The sequence below is a fragment of the Rhodamnia argentea genome, chromosome 7, assembly GCF_020921035.1.
Source record: "Rhodamnia argentea isolate NSW1041297 chromosome 7, ASM2092103v1, whole genome shotgun sequence".
NCBI lineage: Eukaryota > Viridiplantae > Streptophyta > Magnoliopsida > Myrtales > Myrtaceae > Rhodamnia > Rhodamnia argentea.
Genome location: NC_063156.1, coordinates 9396097 through 9413018, shown reverse-complemented (window position 1 = coordinate 9413018; position 16922 = coordinate 9396097). Strand labels below are relative to the sequence as shown.

The window sequence follows — 16922 nt, the reverse complement described above, 5'->3', positions numbered from 1 at the left end:
ACTTTAATTATCCTCGAACTACTTTAATTATCTACATTTATTTCTGTCATATTATAATCACGGATGGATTTTGACATGGGATTTTAGAACCAATATCACAACTTCACCCCCCTCATTGATATGTATTAAAGTAGAGTTATCCGTTGTTGATTTTATAGCGATGTTATACCCATCGATGAAATCAATGGCGGAAAACCCTTCTCTCTAAGTCAACGTATGAATACACGATGGCACAATTTGAACGAGAAGAGTTTAGCCATGATCAAGCTACATATTGATAAGCCGGAGATTATGAGTTACTTACGGTGTTTGAGAGTTTACGACTAGTTACGAGATTACCTTTTACGCGGACATTGATGATTGTTCTTTTTAATAGCGATTCGGATCAATCTAACGAGATATAAGGACACCTAGCTGCTTTCCTTTTACTTCATTGTTAAAACCCTCATCGAAACAACGGTTGTAATAAAATTGCCGAAATAGTTTTGGTGGCATTAGAAAATATATGTGTGGGAGAGAAGATACGACGGTTTGATTTAACTTTGCATTAGCATATGAAAATGGCACCTCTATGCATGTTGATGACATTTACTAAAAGGAACTTAATTGCAAGGCTTCTATAAAATCACCATGCCCTCTCTAGACTATATTATTTAGCTGGAGTAATTTAAATTTTTTCCAATTATGGATGGATTTTGATGAGGATTTAAGCCCAACATCACACTTGGCTTCCATGCATGCCCAATCATCAGGCTTATTTTCATAATTAAGCCAGTATGAGTTTATCCAGACTTATTTACTATAAAGATAAAAGTATACAAAGTTAAAAATACACGATAAATATAAAATCCTAAAATGGAGTGAAAAGGTCTTTAAATCTCATAATCCACTGTTTGGAATGTATGGAAGGAGAGTGACGATGGAAGTTGGGCATGATATGAAAGAAGAGAAGAATTTGCGAGAGGACGAAGCGAGAAAAATGTAAAATTTTAGGGGCAAATAAGGAAGAAAAGAGAAACTCCGTCCTTCCAATTTCAAAGTCAAGCGAATTTTAGGAAGCCGCCGTATGATGGTCATTTTTTTTTTTTTTCAAAAGAAACCGAAAAATCCTGCTCTTCGATTCGTCTGTCATTTCAAGAGTTTCACGCTCCCGTCACTAGAGCTTCGCCCTCTGAACGGCTCTCTCTCTCTCTCTCTCTGTTCTGTGGCGCCTGGAGGTTCTTCTAGGGTTCTTCCGGGAACTTTTTGAATTCCACCGGCGGAGGGAAGAACGCGAGAATGAATCTCTGATCTCTTCGCGTTGTTGTGGTGCGCGAGAAGCTAGCATTCGATTAGCGATCTCTCCGAAGACCTCATTTTCTCTGTTTCACCCCAAAGAAGAAGAAGAAGAAGAAGAAGCGGCAGAGAAAGGGCGGTAAAATGGGTTACTCGTTTCAGCCTTACGGAGCGCAACCGATGCCCGAAGGAGGTCACTTGCACCTGTCGGGACTGGACAAGGCCGTTCTCGAGAACATCAAGGCCTGCGAGCAGCTCTGTGCTATTACGCGCCGCTTCTCGAGGACACCCTGCGGTGATCGACTCTGTCCTTTCCTGATCCTCATTTGCTCGTTGGTTCACTGAGTTGCAGCGTTCTTCTCTACTTCTCGTTCTCTCAGTTTTGTATAAGTGTTTCGTTTTGATGTGGTAATGTGGATATTCAATGTGTAAGCGATCGAATTCACTGTACGCCGAGTGGTTAGTTGCGTCCGATGGGTTAATTGCTTCGTTAAAGCGCAGTCAAGGCTTTTAGTCCCCTCATCGGGGCCATTCGGTTTGGTCATTGTTGTTTTAATGCTATTGACCGAGAGAAGTTCTATGGTTTCAACGGGCGAACGAGGGGTTTTAGTGACGAATGCATGCTTTCAAATTGATATGTTGGAGTAATTCTGATGTGTTTCTTCATGACTGCATATTTGATCAGGGATCGAAAAAGATGGTTGTAAATCACTTAGACAAGCTCTCTGTCGTGAATGCCACCACCATTGTCAATGAACTCAAAGGTTCAGCATCCTGCTGCCAAGATTTTAGTCCTATAAGGCAAGGCTCAGCAAGAGGAGATTGGTGATGGTGCTAATTTGACAATCTCTTTTGCTGGAGAGCTGCTCCGAAATGCTGATGAGCTTATTAGGATGGGACTGCATCCAAGTGAGATGATTTGCAGTTACAATAGAGGGATCAACAAGGTTTGTGTTTGGAAGTGCCCAATGGCTGGCCCACTTGTTACCTAGGGAGGTCAAGATGCATTATCTACATGTCTGAATTTTCTCTTGGTATGTTGAATCTTTCTGACGATTGAGTTCACAGAAGAATTGATAGAAAAGGGTTCTGAAACGGCGGATGTACAATATAAAGAGCAAGTTATCGCAAATAACCTACTGTTGCCAGTAAGCGATTTGGACAAGAAAAGCTGCTGTGTTCCCTCGTTGCTGATGTACCTATGTTTTTTTGAATTTTCTGCTTTCTTGTCCTAGTATGCATACTTATTTGATAACCTGCTCAGATCCTAATATGACGTGTCTGATGTTGACTAGGCATGCATTTAAGTTGCCAAGCTTTTGGGGGAAGGTCTGCATAATAGCACAATTGTTTGGGGTTTTGTCATTGGTACTTCTTTCCTCTAGTAAATTTCATGAATTAGTGGTGATCAATTGTGGTTCCTGGACATTGTTCCTTAAGTTTAAATCTTCCCTTTTGTGTCTGCCAAAGGAAGAGTGCTTCATTCCCTGAAGAACAGCTTTTGTGTTGATTCTATCCTATTGTATAATAGGCTAACTGAAAACAGTTTAGGGATTTCTTTGCTGCTATGGTTTCTGTAACATAAGTAGGGGTAGTCTATTTCTTCTCCTTTTAAGAAAAATGACTTACAATTTACTTTGGAAGGATGCTTTGGACATGGAATTACTAATTAGGCTTCCACTGGTGTGGCAGGTTGGATCGGTATGCTATTGGAAAATTTGCTGAGAGTTTTGAGATGGTACCAGATACTGGGCTTACTGCCATGGATAATGCTACACATGCGAATGGAAATGCCAAAGTGGGTATCTATTCAGAGCAAGGCACTTGTAAGAATGCTTCAGCCAGGAATATTTGGGACCTCTATATTACCAAGTTAGCTGCTTACCAGACTTTTCATATCGATCTGGTTCGGTTGCACAATTTTCCCTGGTCATACTAATTGTAGTATTTGCTAGAATTAAGGTGACCACATTTACTGCATCTGTTGAGAGGGAACCAATACTCATGCTTTTGTGGTTGACTACGTTAAAGTTGTAAACAAAGGGATCATTATGTAAGGAACAGCTTAGTTCCGCTATGAATGGACTACAAACACGAGTCTGGGTTTGGGTGTCACCAACCTGTCTTCAACTCGTGTAAGATCAAGTTGGATGTATTGAGTGAAGGCTTTAGCTGAAAATGTGTGGAACGTAAGCCATGCAAATCGATATGGATATACATTATCAATATTCTTGGTTTTGCTTTTTATACCAGGAGATTTTAAAATGTCATGCATTTTTAAAACGAGCATATTGCTCACAATGTGCTCTTCAGCAGGTTTTTTGCTCTTAAATATGCTGCTGATGCGGCATGTACTGTGCTTTGGGTTGATCAAGTAATTTTCCGAGATTATTGATCAGGCTGTGCATTGAGTGAATTCCCAAGAAGCAAAAACTTGCATTGACAAAAGATTACTAGGAACTCTTGGCCATTGTGATAATATCAGCGTATTGTATATTACTCAGGTTGTCGCTCTAAGGTGTTCTTTGGTAGCTTGGTTCTTAGGAACAAAAGGACGGTCAATTACTATAATTTGTCCATTAATATGGACGTAGTTTTGCTAGACTTGTACATCCATCAGATCGAGTTGTTACGAAACCCATAGTCCCCGGAACCAAATACTATCAGATGGGGGTGTGAAAGCAGATTTTTCAGGTCTGTGGTAATTAATATTTTTATTGTGATCTACTTGTAATCATTGATTCTCAATTGTTGTAATTTGCAGATTATGGTATAGGTGGATCTTGTATGAGCAGGGGGATCATGATGTGGTTGAGCATTAATTGCTAATGTGCAAGATATGTGTACTTAAGATTGTGTACCTGATTTGAGTGATCGATTGAAGCAGGAAAATAGACCTTTTTGTGATCAAGTGTTAGGAGGATGAGCATTAGTTTTTTTTTTTTCGAAAAGTAGACAGGATCTGCATTTTGCGTAATATGCAGCTGTCTGGTTCGCCTTGTGATGTCCTCGCGACTAAATGTGCCCAGCTGTGGATGTTTATGGTCCATCTAGGCTTTTTCCCCTTTTGAGTGCTTTTAACGTTCGAGTTTCTCGATCAAGTCGGTGGCCCAAAGCATGCTCCTTTCACATGAGGTATCGGCATTGAACTGAACGGCACTTGTTGTACTGTCAGATCATAATGGCAAAACCAGCTGGAGTGACCGCGGCTGGGATATGGAGCTACCAACTTCATTAACTGAAAGATTGTTTCCGGTGTGAGCACCGCGTCTCTTTCTTTTCAATTTACATATCTCTTTTTTTTCCTTTACTCTTGTGCCTCATTGCGCAGATTCTCATGGCGAAATCGACAGGTTTAATTATCGTACATATTTCGACCAAAAAAAAAAAAATCGTGTATCCTTTGTCTGGTGGTTGCCGAGGCTGGCCTTTAATTACTGGCGTTTACAACTTGGGATCCTAAATTTCATGCTCCGAACAGCGTTTCGCACGTTGTTGTGTGGCTTGCTGTGGTCTTTGCTAATTTCCCGTGATTTTTTTACTTCGACGGAGAAGACTTCGTCAAATGCTTTTCAGGTGCATTCGTTTTTTCCTCTCACAAGTTTGACATTTTCAAAATAAATTTGCTTTGGATCCTCATAATTCTTTTGTCTTATCACAACACATGTAGAAGGCAAAAATCATCTTTGTCCATTCCAACCATTCCTCGTTTCCTCCATCTTGGAGGTTCAGTTAAATAGAAGAAATTATCAGGAGGGTGTCGTCAAAATGGACCCTTGAGTACTGTCAACGTTCAAGCTTAGTCATTGTGCTTTATCTAGCAATCAAATTGATCCCTGAACTAATCGCCTGTTGGTTCCATGGATCTATCCGGGAGTTGGTCCCCAATCCTTACAAAATTGCATTCATCAATTAATATTATGGTGAATCTAGTTTCTATGTGTGGGTACTTCTTGCAAGGGAAAAGATAAGAATAATAAAGAAATTTGCATGAGGGTCTAGCCAAACAAGAAATGATATTGTGATTTTAGGATGAATGCTCTCATTTGGACATTTGATTCCATTATTTGCTTATCATTTAAAACTTTGAAGAACCATTTGTTTCAGCTTGTATTTGTCTTCACAGTCTTAAGTACTGTTCATATTCTTGCTTTAAATATCAGATTGAGTCCACCAAAATAGAACGTACGCATTAATGCTCAATAGCTGTGACTAAATGTTCTAAGAGATGCATTTGTAAGTAAGTGGCAGGGGAGAGAAACAACTAGAGGCTCACATCGAGAAAAGCAGCATCCAAGTAGGATATGTTAATCTCGACAAAGACACACTTGAAGGGGACTAGAAAGATTATAGAGGAAATGATAGCATCTTGATGTGTCCCGTGAGATTTGAGAAGGACTATGGAGTAAAGGGAAAAAGCAGGCTAGACGACTCATTTTCACTAAAAGTGAGTTGGAAATTTTTTTTTTGATGTGTATCTGTCTATCACAGTCCTAGGTGGGCGGGTGGGTTGTTTCATGCCTAGAACCAGATCGGTACTCACTGGTTTCAATAAATTGAAATAGGAAATCGGACAGGTCCCCACGGGAATCTCCGGTTCTGGGTTGGTTCAGCCTGATTCCGGATGGTCTGGGCGGTTCTCTGTTCTTTGGACACCCCTACTAAAAAGTTGGCAATGATCTGCTTTCCACATGGGCTGGATCCGCCAAAAGCAATTCTCAAATGGTGACCATTTTCTGGCCCAAAAAAGTGGCGGCCATTTAGGTAGAATCGGTTGATTCGCTTCTAGGGCTATCAAATTAATGATCATCGCTTGCCCGGAGTTTTTGTTTGCATTGGGACAAAAGAGAAACATCTTTGAGAGATGTCCTAAAATCAATATGATAGATCAGTCCAGAGAGCAAATCCATTACAAAATAAAAGCACGGGTGACCAAAATCAAGTGAGGATAATAGGATAGGGATCATTTTTATGGGGTTGTGATTTCTTCTCGAATTTTTATCTGTTCATTTCATGTTATCGCTACATGTCCATGGCAAGCACTTAGTTCATGGTAGTTACATATTGCGTCCGGCTCGAAAATTTACACGATTTCTTCAAAATCGCTTTCAGCGTGAAATCAGAGTGAAATCGCGAATTGAATCGACAAACATATTAAAATCACAAGTCAACTCGCTCTGGATGGGTGATGAAATCTTCATTAGCAATTAGCGTATGAATGGATATATGGAAAATTCACGGTCAAATTGTGTTGAGTAATTAGTTTGAGAATCTAGATACAAAAAACAAAAAAGTTTGGGACTCAAATTTTATCATTAAAAAAATGTAAAAGGGCCAAACTGTAAGCAACCGAATAGTGGAAAATGACCAGTTCTAATGAATTTTTATTCTAATATGTGTAATCAATTTCTCTAAAATCAAAATAATGAAGGGTGTGTTTGTTTTACGGTAAATTAAAGATTTGGAAAATATTATCAAAAAATAATTTGTTATATCATTTAGAAAAATTAGTTAACAAAAAATATTTTTATTATCTTCAATAATTTATTATTAATAATTTTTGTGAGTAATAAAATGTTATTTATTTATTTATTATTGTAAATGGTATGAACGATTTTTTTTAAATGCAACTTAAATGTATGTAATAATTGTTTCGACAACACTAAATAGTAAGGAAAATTTCAAAAAGGATCTCAAATCTCCTCATTTTCTCAAATAATGACCTAAAGTTGATCTTATTTCAAATAATGGCTTGAAGTATCCTTAATAACTCAAATAAGGGCTTGAAGTGAATATTGTTTCAAATAAGGATTTGAAATAATCATATCAGCCTAAAAAAAGAGCCTAACTCATCATTGGTTAGGGACATTTTTGTAATTTTAGTCATTTTATTTATTTTACTTTTTTTGATTTTCCAAAAGAAAACTAAAACCGTTAAAAAAAAAGTAGCAGATACCGGTGGGAAAGCAACCCCCTCCCACTTGTGTATCTTCCTTCTTCTTCTTTTTTCTTCTTTTTTAATTTAATTTAATTAGTTAAATTAAGTTAAAATTATATTTTGATGAAAACACCCTTGATCGATCGGAATGTTTGACCGGCCAGTCGGCGAGGTCATGTACTTATTTGAAACATTCATGATCATTTCAATTTTTTATTTAAAATAAGGATCACTTCGTATTTTTTTTTTAAGAAAATAAAGGTATTTGGAGCCCTTATTTAAAATTTTTCTTAAATAAAATCCTGAGAGAGAGAAAAGTGCACAAACGTGGGGCCCCCACAAATCCGGACAAGAACACTTGTCGCTGCCTGTGCAGATTAAACAGAGGATGAGTTCAGAGAGTGTCCGTGTGTGGGTGGAAACCGCTCCTTCCCATTTCTCATCCTCCATGGCTGCTTCCCTCCTCTCCTTCAATCTCCCCAAGCCCACTCCCATCAAGCCCTCCGCCGCCGCAACAGCCGCCGCCGCCTCTGCGCTCGACAGCCTCAACGACAGGTTCGGCCGGAAGGGGATCAAGTTCTCGGAGTCGGACGGCAGCGTCCCCGCGGTGGAGCTCACGGTCAGGAACGGAAGCTCCCTCAAGCTCACGATACCAGACGCCCACGTCACCTCGTACATGCCCAAGGTGTATTGGAAGGACGACGGGTTCGAGGAGGTTCTGTACACGGTGAATTCGCCGAGCAGAGTCAGGGGTGGCGTCGGGTTGGTGATCAACGAATTGGCGGAACTAGGGTCGCAAGGGTCGCCCGTGATTGCTTCCGAGTGGACCGTGAAGGATGTGGACTCGGACTCCATCGATGCAGTCCAGGTGTCTGTCGCATTTACATACTTGCACTCTCTCTCTCTCTCTCTCTCTCTCTCTCTCTCTCTCTCTCTGTTTCTTGTTTTATGGTCCTCTTGCTTCACTTATCATATGTGTTCTATTGTTGCCGATGCTGGTCTCTGAGTTGTCTTTGTTTCGTCGATGAATGTAGACATTTGTTGGTGATTGCTAGTTTGAGGGTTACCTTGACTAGCTTTGATTTAAGATCAATATTGGTAAATTTAGTTACGAGTTGATTGAGAACATCTGAGCTAGTGTTCTACTTAAAGAGAGTTGTCTATGCAAGAATGGCATGTTAACCATGGCAATATCAGTCAACATTGCAAGGGATCTGGGGAAAACTGGAGAAGAAAAAACCGAAGAGCAATGCCAGATGGTTCTTTGTGCTCGTTTCTTAATGGGTTCTTCACCGCGAGTCAAAAGGAGAACTCTGCTCTGGAAGACCAGAAACTCCCCCATCTCTTAGTTAGAAATTCCTGCATCTGACTAAATCTCGATAATGTCGAATTGGCATGGTCAAGGTATTCCAGATAGCTATTCTCCTTACAAATAGTAGCACTCCCGGGTTGCACATCTTATAGGGCCGCGTTTGGTTATTTAATGGAACTGACCTTTGTGCTCGAATCTTAGAAGTGCGTTTTCCCTTGCTTTCCTGCAGGTTGAATTGAGCTGCACCTCAGGAGCGCTTGAAATCACTTATGTTGTCTCACTGTATCCTCTGAGCATGGCCACTGCCGTGATCGTGAAGAACAAGGGTCGGAAGGAAGTGAAGCTGAACAGCGCGATACTTAGTCACCTCAGATTCAAGAGACGTGGAGGGACAGCGATTCAGGGGCTCCGTGGATGCTCCTACTGCACGCACCCTCCTCTCTCTTCTCCTTTCGAGCTCCTTTCTCCTGCTGAGGCAATGAAAACCGAGTCCTCTGGATGGTTCTCCTCGGAGCCTCAAGAAAAGCCCGGCTCATGGACTGTGCAAGACGTGCCAATCACCATTCTAAAGAATAAGCTTAGTAGGGTATATGCGGCTCCCCCGACGGAGAGACTGAAGGCTTTCTACAACACCGCACCCTCAAAATATGAAACGGTGGACCAGGTATACTGCACAACTAGCGGTTCTTCATTGCTGAAAATGCGGAAAATAGTTTCGACTATTGCTTCTCATAGAAGGATTCTTAGAGGGAATAAGTTGGATAGTGAAACCAGCACTCAAAATTCATGTTTAGGTCTAGCCATATGGTGTTCCAAGAAAAGCTTTTCTTTCGTCACGATCAAAGCTTAGAAAACAAAATGATAGTCCTCCAAATGCCTGTTTATTGCTAATTCACCTTTCATCATAGGATCTAGGCCTGATGTCAATGCCTTATAAATGTTATCGTGATGCAATCAATATCATGCCTGTATTCAAAACTGACTGGACAAAATTTCTTGTGCGGAAACTTCCATGCGTTTGTTCTTAGTTAGGTGATCTTGGATCTACTTAACCTTCGCCAGGTTATGGTTACTTTTCCTGAACAATTTGCCTAGAGAATGACGTCGGGCATTTCATCCAATAAGTTATACTCAATCCTGTTTCGTTCAGGGACGCGAGCTGTTCTTCAGGATGATCAGGATGGGTTTCCAAGACATATACGTAGCAAGTCCAGGCTCTTTCTCGGAGAAGTTTGGGAAGGACTATTTCATCTGCACCGGACCTGCCTCGATGCTGGTGCCAGTGGTCATGAAACCCGGCGAAGACTGGAGAGGAGCACAGGTGATCGAGCACGATAACTTATAACTGTATAACTGCACCTAATCAATGGCCATCATTCATTTTGTATTCAGCCTAGCTACAGGAATTTGACGAAAATACATAATGGTAAAAGACTATCACTTCGATTTTCACCAACCCTTTCTTCCGCCCCACACACCTCTCTGCGAGTCTGCGATCATTATGAAAGTGAGGGCTCAGTTTATGCGTTCCGGGCCGAGTCGTTACGGCAGTTAAAGTTAGTCAGACGACGGACGGACGAGCCGTTTGTGACGGGCGGGGGGTAGTGGCTCAAAGCTGCTGCTTCTTCTCGATTCCTTTCGCAGCGTCTGGTCGTCTTCTCCTTCTGATCTTCGCATGTCACTGAAGGATGGCGTTCGGCTTCTGGCGTGCTCTTCGCGAGACGGATTGCTTTACTCGTTCTTCTCCAATGGAGTCTGCGGAATAGAGTAACGAGATTGACTATAAGCAGCAACGGAACTTGCCACGTCATCATCGTCTTCGTGGGAAACGGTCACGGCATTTTCAGACAAAATATCTTTGCGGAATATCTGGAAAAAGAAAAATGTAAAAATCCGTAGATATAGTGGGCCCCTCCTCCGCCCCGACCCACTGCTTTTTGCAATATCAGGCAAGTTTTGTCGAAACAGGAACATGCGAGCTTCGATGCAATGATGGCTTGCAACGCTCTCTCGTCGCTCAACTTCGTCGCTCCCGTCGTTCCCTCCTCCTCAACGATCTCAGTGCCGACCAAGCACTTCCTCTTCTCCGATGCTCTCCACTCCGCCACCAGATCGAAGCTCGCGCTTCCGCCACCGCCGCCGCGAGTCGCCTCCATCCCTCTCCCTCCGATGAGCGCCGACTACCTGGCGGGCGAGTTCAGCGGGCGGGGGGTGGCGTTCGAGGCCATCGGGGACGACTGCGTCGCCAAGCTGAGCCTCGACGGCGGGAGCTCGGCGGTCCTGATGCTCCCTTCCGGCCTGGTGACGTCGTACAAGGCTCCGATGTGGCACGGGGCGAAGATGGAGCTGCTGCAGACGGTGGTCTCGGAGGGCGAGGACGGTGGAGCGGCCGAGGTGCGAGGCGGCGTGTGCGTCGACGTCAGCGTGGAGGGAGAAGGTGAGGACGGGCGATTCTCGTGGCGTCCGAGGGGTTGGGCCGTCCGCGATGTTCGAGGAAATTCGGGAGACTCTGTTCAGGTTTGATTTCTTCTGATTCTTTCTTTTCATTGCTGCTGCTGCCGTTAAGCATCGTTCATTGCTTTTTGTGGAAACGGTTGATTGGAATAGCAGAGAGAAATTAGATAATTTTGCTGAGGAGATATGAAATTCTCATCTGTTATGCATAAACAAAAAAGAAATGGGGAAGGAGGAGATCCGTTCTTATCATGAATCAATCATGTTACCTCTTCATCATCTTGAAGAAGAGGCAAAAAAATGAGATGATTCATGTCAAATTATTGTAGAGCCTGAGAATGTGGGTTAATCGAAGAGGATGTATGGAATCTTGGGTTGCAGGTTGAACTTATCAGCCGCAATTCAAAGGGGATGGTGGATGTACGATACGTATTGACCCTTCAAGAACAAGTCTTAAGCACCGAAATGGAAGTCTCGAATTCAGGGACAACGCCGGTCCAATTGAGGGGTTCGATCTTGAGCCATCTAAATGTGAGCACGCCGGACGCGACCTATGCCGTTGGATTAGAAGGTTCGGATTTCTTCAAAAGGCCTCCTTTTTCTTCGAGCTTTAGAATAGTTCCTCCAGAGGTCGACCAGAAAAGCAAGCTTGGTTTGGGCAAGCTGTGGGAGAAGTTGAAACCTCAAGGATTTACCTCTGGGAATGATGATGGAATGGAGGACAAAATGGAAGGTGAAGAAGACGACAACAATAAGCGCCTGACAGATGAAATGAGCCTCATATACACCAGTGCCCCTACAAACTTCACAATAATTGACAGGGTATGGCTTCAGAACTGCAAACTCGATTGTCAATCACTTTGTCTTCGTCTTCACAACATGTGGCATGAACAAATAACAGATTTTGAGGTGGTTAGTGTTGCTCTGTTTTGCTTCTTTCCTGGAAGGAAGATGGCATTAACTGAACTAGCTCATTGCATTTGTGGAGAATATAATGCGCACCATAAGCATCTCTAGCTAGGTACTTGTTCTTTTTCCATTTGGAGCTCTTTTCAGTATATGGTACCTTTGATGATCATAACATATTCTGGTGCAATCGTCTGAGTTTGGTTGCCTACTCATAAAGCTTTTCCTTATATTGTTCGGGATGCACATCCTGAACCCCCTCTGTTCATGGAATTTATTGATACCGAATCTTTTGCAAGGAGCTCCGGATTGTGCCTTCTAACATCCGGGGAGGTCCAGAGAGAAACAACTTGCTCATTGTTTATCTAGAGCGGCATACATCAGTACAGATACTGCATGGACTTTCTTCATAAAAAAATTCAGCTTTAACTACTGCTCCGAAAGCCTTATGACCTAGAGCCTCTTGACTGCTTATTCCTTCAGTTTTTCCCTTTTTTTCCTTTTTGATGACGGACTCATTGCTCTGCTTCATTTCATTCTTTCATAAACACTAGGAAACCACTTTTCCGCCTTAATGATCATCTTTTCCTGTGTGTGACAGGGAAGGAGGAATTCAGTGGTAGTAGGAAGGGACGGCTACGAGGAACTATACCTGCACAGTCCTGGTTCTCGGCACGAACACTATAGCAAGTATGCATACATCTGTGTGGGGCAGTCAGCTCTCCTTAAACCAGTGGTCATCGGTCCTGGAGAAATCTGGAGAGGAGGGCAACATTTACACAATCCAAACCTCTGAAGTCCTGGAGCGAGTCTTTTCGTGAAAGGCATAATTAGAGCAGCTTTAGGGAACTTGAGAGCATAAATTAATATGCTTCTGTTGAAGTTATACTGTAATTGGTGCATATAAATGCCAAGACAATCTGGATATTTGAGCCTCTTGACAGCTATTCACAAACCCCTCTTAAAATTGAATTTCCAAAAAAAGGGAGGGCCTCAAAACATTTAGTAGAAGACACCTAGAAGAGTGGGTTATGACCTTCACCATTCACCATCATGATCAGATTTTTGCCAAAATGACAAAGTGATCGTGTATGCACCGTCCGATTCAACAGCATTGGACTGACATACACAAGGCTGCATTGCTATCTATTGGATGTTCCATCAATTACAAAAATTGGTACACAAACATTTAGCTAGATCCTTTACTTCTATATCATATTGATGTTGAATACCTGTAAAATGTTCTGACTATCCTGAAAGCAGCTGAAACGTCTAAGTTGGTACAAGATGGCCAATTTCAAAGTTAACATCATCCCAGACTAGTGAAGGGCCAAATGCAAGCAAAATGAAAAACAGGGCAAGCATCACTGCTAGGAAAGTTCTCTTCGGAGTCTTCCTGATGTCGTACATCTGACATGCTCTTGCATCATGAGAACCTATAGAATGGACAATTGATGATATTGACTCTGATCCGCCTTGAAATTGTTCAACACCTGCATTTCCATGTTCTTTGACCTTGTTTGCATCACAGGGAGAACCATGATTGTAGGGTGAACTCTGAAGCAAAAAAAAGAGGAAAACAATAATTCAGCACTCTACTGAACTGCTGACCATGGCTAAACATAAATGTGCACTCTGGGGAAGGCAAAGATTTTTTTTTTTTTTTTGCTCGAAAGAAGGCAAAGAAATTAGAAGACCATGAAATGCTCTAATTTCTATGGGAAATCATAGTTGAGTCACTGAGTGTATCAACTTGTCCATACCAGGAAACCAGCATAAGCATCATTTTCAAGAGCACATGCAATAGAAAGGAAGAGGCTAGTTAAAATCTTTTCACCTGGGGAGTTGAAATTGGACTCTGTCCTGCTGTTCCATCAGAGAGACTTCCCTGCACGAAATCTTCAAATTCATCCCTGTAATTTCCTCCTCTATGATCCGACTCACGGTTACACACACATTCAGAATTTGTGTAGGAGACGCCACTCCTGTGAGCCAACTGAGAGAACAGGCCATCCTTCAGAAACACATCTAGCCCTCCATTCTCAGACCTCCATAACTTCCTGTTCTCACTTCTACAATTATTGTCCAGATCAGGGGAAACCTGCCTCGATGAAATCGGTGACTCAAACAGGGAATCACATCCACTGAGTGAATTGAGGGTCTGCGATTCAGGCGAGGCCGATGCAGATGACCGCTCACCAGAGCCCCAGCAACCTCTCCTCCGACCATGCTGTCTGACAAAATTTGACCCAGTGACTGAACTGGACTCTCTCTCTGATTTTAAACCTTCCTCTTCAGCAATTCTCCTAGCAGTTTGCCAAGCTTCAAATGCAGCTCCGCTAACAAAAGCCATCTGATCAGACTGACACTTCTCCATTTCATCAATGACCAAATCAAGCTCAGAATATATGCTCCTAGGATCTAAGCTCTTCATCAGGAAATTCACCATTTGAATGGCAGATAATCGTTTCTGAGAATTCCCCTCAGAAATTCCAGTATGCAAGATCCGCAGTCCCGATTGAATCAACAGTCTTGCATAAGCTTCAACAATGAGGGCATTATGCTTTGCCAAGGACATTACAAGACCCATATGCGAATTAGTCTGAGTAGTTTTATCCTCCAAAGCAACGGTGACATTTTGACAGACTCTATTCACCATCTCGTCTGAAGCAAACCGCCAATTATCAGAGTCCACAAGGGCTTTTAGACAAAGGGCAGCACCAGAAGTTAAACTCTCCTGAGAACCCAACAGAGATTCTGAAAGAGGCTTACACAAAGCATGAATTACGTGCCGTTTCTTGTTTTCTGGTGTGGTAGGGTCAATTCCATATCGTGCGATTGCTGGAACTACTTTCGAGCAGGCCTGTTGAAGAGGGAACGAGCCTGCACTTGAATACAATGTCTTGACAATGGTAGACATGATGCTATCAATCTGTGGAACAATGTTGACTCCATGGACACGGGCAAGAACTTCAAAGAGAGAAATTGTGTACTCTCCTGATACAAACCCCGTTTCCTTGGTTTCCGATACTTGTGCAAGGAAGAGCGGGATTGTCTTTGAATCCATGTCACTAACATATGCCTCCAGTGCTTTCATTGCAGATTTACGACTGTCAGCATCCTTATCCAAATTAACCAACTCTCTACGTAGTACAGGGCTGAGAAGTCTAACCATTTTCACCTAAAATCACGAGACCAGAGATAAAATAAGACAGTTTAGACAGACACGGTATCATTATCAGGTGTCAGAAAAAGGCACTGTCTTCTTTATTCCATTAGGAATTTGGACTCTTCAATTAGATAAGTCAAAGTGTGCAACTTTTGCTGATTTATATAATCAGACATGGATGCATTTTTTTCACGAAATGATTGATTATAGAAATGACTGACAAAAAGATATTTTCATCGTCAACGAAATGTCTAGGCATAAACTGGCGTTGATCATTGAAAAATAATTTCCGTTAAAATAATTTTTCTAAGCGATATAAACAACGATTGTCAAGAAATGTTTATAAAATCATTGGCTTTTCCTGAAATGAAAGCACAATTTCAATCTATTGAAGCATTCTGGTATCTCTTAGAATCTGAGATGAAGCCTATCCGTTTATGACCAAATCTCAAAATCACTTCACAGTTTATCTAATTCCAAGACAAACAGACACTTAAAAAGTTTAAATTTCATGGTCAAAAGCCCAACTGCGGCAGCAAAATATCATCATCTCACGGTTCTCACCCCATGGAAGCATAGAAAATGATATATCTTCCGCTGAACTACCCCCTTTCTTCAATATCCCTTCATAGTAGGTCGATTCTTTCGAGTTTCCCTAATTCCTAGTAGTAGGCATCCATTTCACTCAACGGAAGCAGTTTGGTATGTTTCAGGATCCCCCCCCCCTCCAAAAAAAAAAAAAGGAACGCCACTCACTACCAAATCTCAATTCCTGGGACGATGTTGATCTCTATCAGTGAGAGACGTCAACAGAGACATACCGTCATTTAGATTTCCGAAGCCCATTTGCCCAAATCAATCAAAGTCACCGGACCTCTCGTCTCCGACACGAGGCAGGTTCAACAAAGCAAGAACACAAATTGCAATGAAGAAATTGGATGGAAGCGGAAATTACCGGTCAGAAGCGACTTCGAGTTCAGGATTCTTCCTTCGCTGCTCCTTCAACGCATTAATTTTGCTCTCCCCTGCCTGAATCCTCAGATCTCTGGGGAAACGAAACGACAGCACCCAAGAACCGAACCCAGGCCCACCCAATACAATGAACAGAATTAGGGGGAAAAGGGTACTAGAAAGAAGGACAAAATGATAATAAAGGAAAGAACTTGGGAGGGGAATTGATTTCTTTTCAAGAAATTTGACAAGCGCAGGGCGAGAATCATCCATTCCCCATCATCAGCAAGTGGCTCCCCACCACCACCGAAGAGAAGAAGTAACCACAGAGAGAGAGAGAGAGAGAGAGAGAGAGAGAGAGAGAGAGGGGCGAAGTATACTTACTCGGGGCTCTTCAATCAACGGCGGCCTTCACGGGGACTGTGCGACGACGGTCTGCAACTTTACGGGGATATATGCGTATTGACTGGCAAGAAGAAGAAGAAGAGAGAGAGAGGGAGGAATTCAAATCTTTCCTTAAAATGCCACCGCTATCCCGCACCACTATGGGCCCCACTTTGGATTTCGTCGGCCCTTTTGCTGTAAAGACCATAATACCCTCCTTCGTCGAGTGTTTTAAGGATGTTCCTGAATTTGGTTTGAATTTCGGAGACTCGATTAGGCAAGAGCTTGCGAAACGCACAAAACACGAAACCATCCTCTCTTGTGATTATTCGCAAGCGATAAAAGAGATACATGTATCTTTTATAATGAAAATCTTCTGTTCTTTTACTTGAAAGGACCCATCGGAAGTAGTCGGTGTTTTCCTTTTTAATCGGGAGAAAAGCGAAATCCGAATCGACAAATCTCGAGGGTGTAACAATCGTCGAGCTCGATCAAGAGATGATGTATCGGTCATCGTGCTAAAAGATTTACAC

At 42.2% G+C, this 16922-nt stretch overlaps 3 protein-coding genes across 6 annotated transcripts; 2 read left to right on the top strand and 1 right to left on the bottom strand.

Annotated features, from left to right (window-relative positions):
- The first annotated feature begins 7572 nt into the window (after window positions 1-7572).
- On the top strand, window positions 7573-9975 carry LOC115737640 (photosynthetic NDH subunit of subcomplex B 2, chloroplastic). The gene is made up of 3 exons (XM_030669857.2): window positions 7573-8081; window positions 8755-9189; window positions 9676-9975. The coding sequence occupies exons 1-3, from the start codon at window positions 7602-7604 to the stop codon at window positions 9868-9870; spliced, it is 1110 nt and encodes a 369-aa protein (XP_030525717.2). The 5' UTR covers window positions 7573-7601; the 3' UTR covers window positions 9871-9975.
- A 240-nt stretch (window positions 9976-10215) lies between these two features.
- Window positions 10216-12819, top strand: LOC115737639 (protein NDH-DEPENDENT CYCLIC ELECTRON FLOW 5). 2 transcript variants are annotated; one of them, XR_007199183.1, is made up of 4 exons: window positions 10216-11042; window positions 11361-11801; window positions 11881-12000; window positions 12487-12622. XR_007199183.1 is itself a non-coding variant. In XM_030669856.2 (3 exons), exons 1-3 carry the CDS (start codon window positions 10515-10517, stop codon window positions 12679-12681), a joined length of 1164 nt encoding a protein of 387 aa, XP_030525716.2. In that variant the 5' UTR covers window positions 10216-10514; the 3' UTR covers window positions 12682-12819. The 2 variants fall into 2 exon arrangements, 1 of the variants encoding a protein (XP_030525716.2); XM_030669856.2 differs by lacking the exon at window positions 11881-12000 and having other exon boundaries at window positions 12487-12819.
- Window positions 12820-13032: 213 nt separating this feature from the next.
- LOC115737642 (protein SINE1-like) lies at window positions 13033-16508 on the bottom strand. Of its 3 annotated transcripts, XM_048282157.1 has the most exons (4): window positions 16390-16508; window positions 16010-16099; window positions 13723-15066; window positions 13033-13442 (listed from the first exon to the last, which is right to left on the bottom strand). In XM_048282157.1, the coding sequence occupies exons 3-4, from the start codon at window positions 15058-15060 to the stop codon at window positions 13158-13160; spliced, it is 1623 nt and encodes a 540-aa protein (XP_048138114.1). In that variant the 5' UTR covers window positions 15061-15066; window positions 16010-16099; window positions 16390-16508; the 3' UTR covers window positions 13033-13157. The 3 variants fall into 3 exon arrangements, with proteins under 3 accessions (XP_048138114.1, XP_030525718.2, XP_048138115.1); XM_030669858.2 differs by lacking the exon at window positions 16390-16508 and having other exon boundaries at window positions 13723-14995; window positions 16010-16358; XM_048282158.1 differs by lacking the exon at window positions 16390-16508 and having other exon boundaries at window positions 13723-14975; window positions 16010-16126.
- Between the last annotated feature and the right edge of the window lie 414 nt (window positions 16509-16922).

What these genes read in the sequence shown, in the direction of transcription:
- LOC115737640 (XM_030669857.2), top strand. Translation starts at nt 7,602, where the DNA reads ATGAGTTCAGAGAGTGTCCGTGTGTGGGTGGAAACCGCTCCTTCCCAT. An exon ending in ACTCCATCGATGCAGTCCAG is followed by an intron (nt 8,082 to 8,754) that starts GTGTCTGTCGCA and finishes GCTTTCCTGCAG; the next exon opens with GTTGAATTGAGCTGCACCTC. An exon ending in AATATGAAACGGTGGACCAG is followed by an intron (nt 9,190 to 9,675) that starts GTATACTGCACA and finishes TGTTTCGTTCAG; the next exon opens with GGACGCGAGCTGTTCTTCAG.
- LOC115737642 (XM_030669858.2), bottom strand. Translation starts at nt 16,278, where the DNA reads ATGGATGATTCTCGCCCTGCGCTTGTCAAATTTCTTGAAAAGAAATCA. An exon ending in CTCGAAGTCGCTTCTGACCG is followed by an intron (nt 14,996 to 16,009) that starts GTAATTTCCGCT and finishes GGATGCTGACAG; the next exon opens with TCGTAAATCTGCAATGAAAG. An exon ending in GTCCAATTTCAACTCCCCAG is followed by an intron (nt 13,443 to 13,722) that starts GTGAAAAGATTT and finishes TTTTTGCTTCAG; the next exon opens with AGTTCACCCTACAATCATGG.
- LOC115737639 (XM_030669856.2), top strand. Translation starts at nt 10,515, where the DNA reads ATGATGGCTTGCAACGCTCTCTCGTCGCTCAACTTCGTCGCTCCCGTC. An exon ending in ATTCGGGAGACTCTGTTCAG is followed by an intron (nt 11,043 to 11,360) that starts GTTTGATTTCTT and finishes CTTGGGTTGCAG; the next exon opens with GTTGAACTTATCAGCCGCAA. An exon ending in ACTTCACAATAATTGACAGG is followed by an intron (nt 11,802 to 12,486) that starts GTATGGCTTCAG and finishes TGTGTGTGACAG; the next exon opens with GGAAGGAGGAATTCAGTGGT.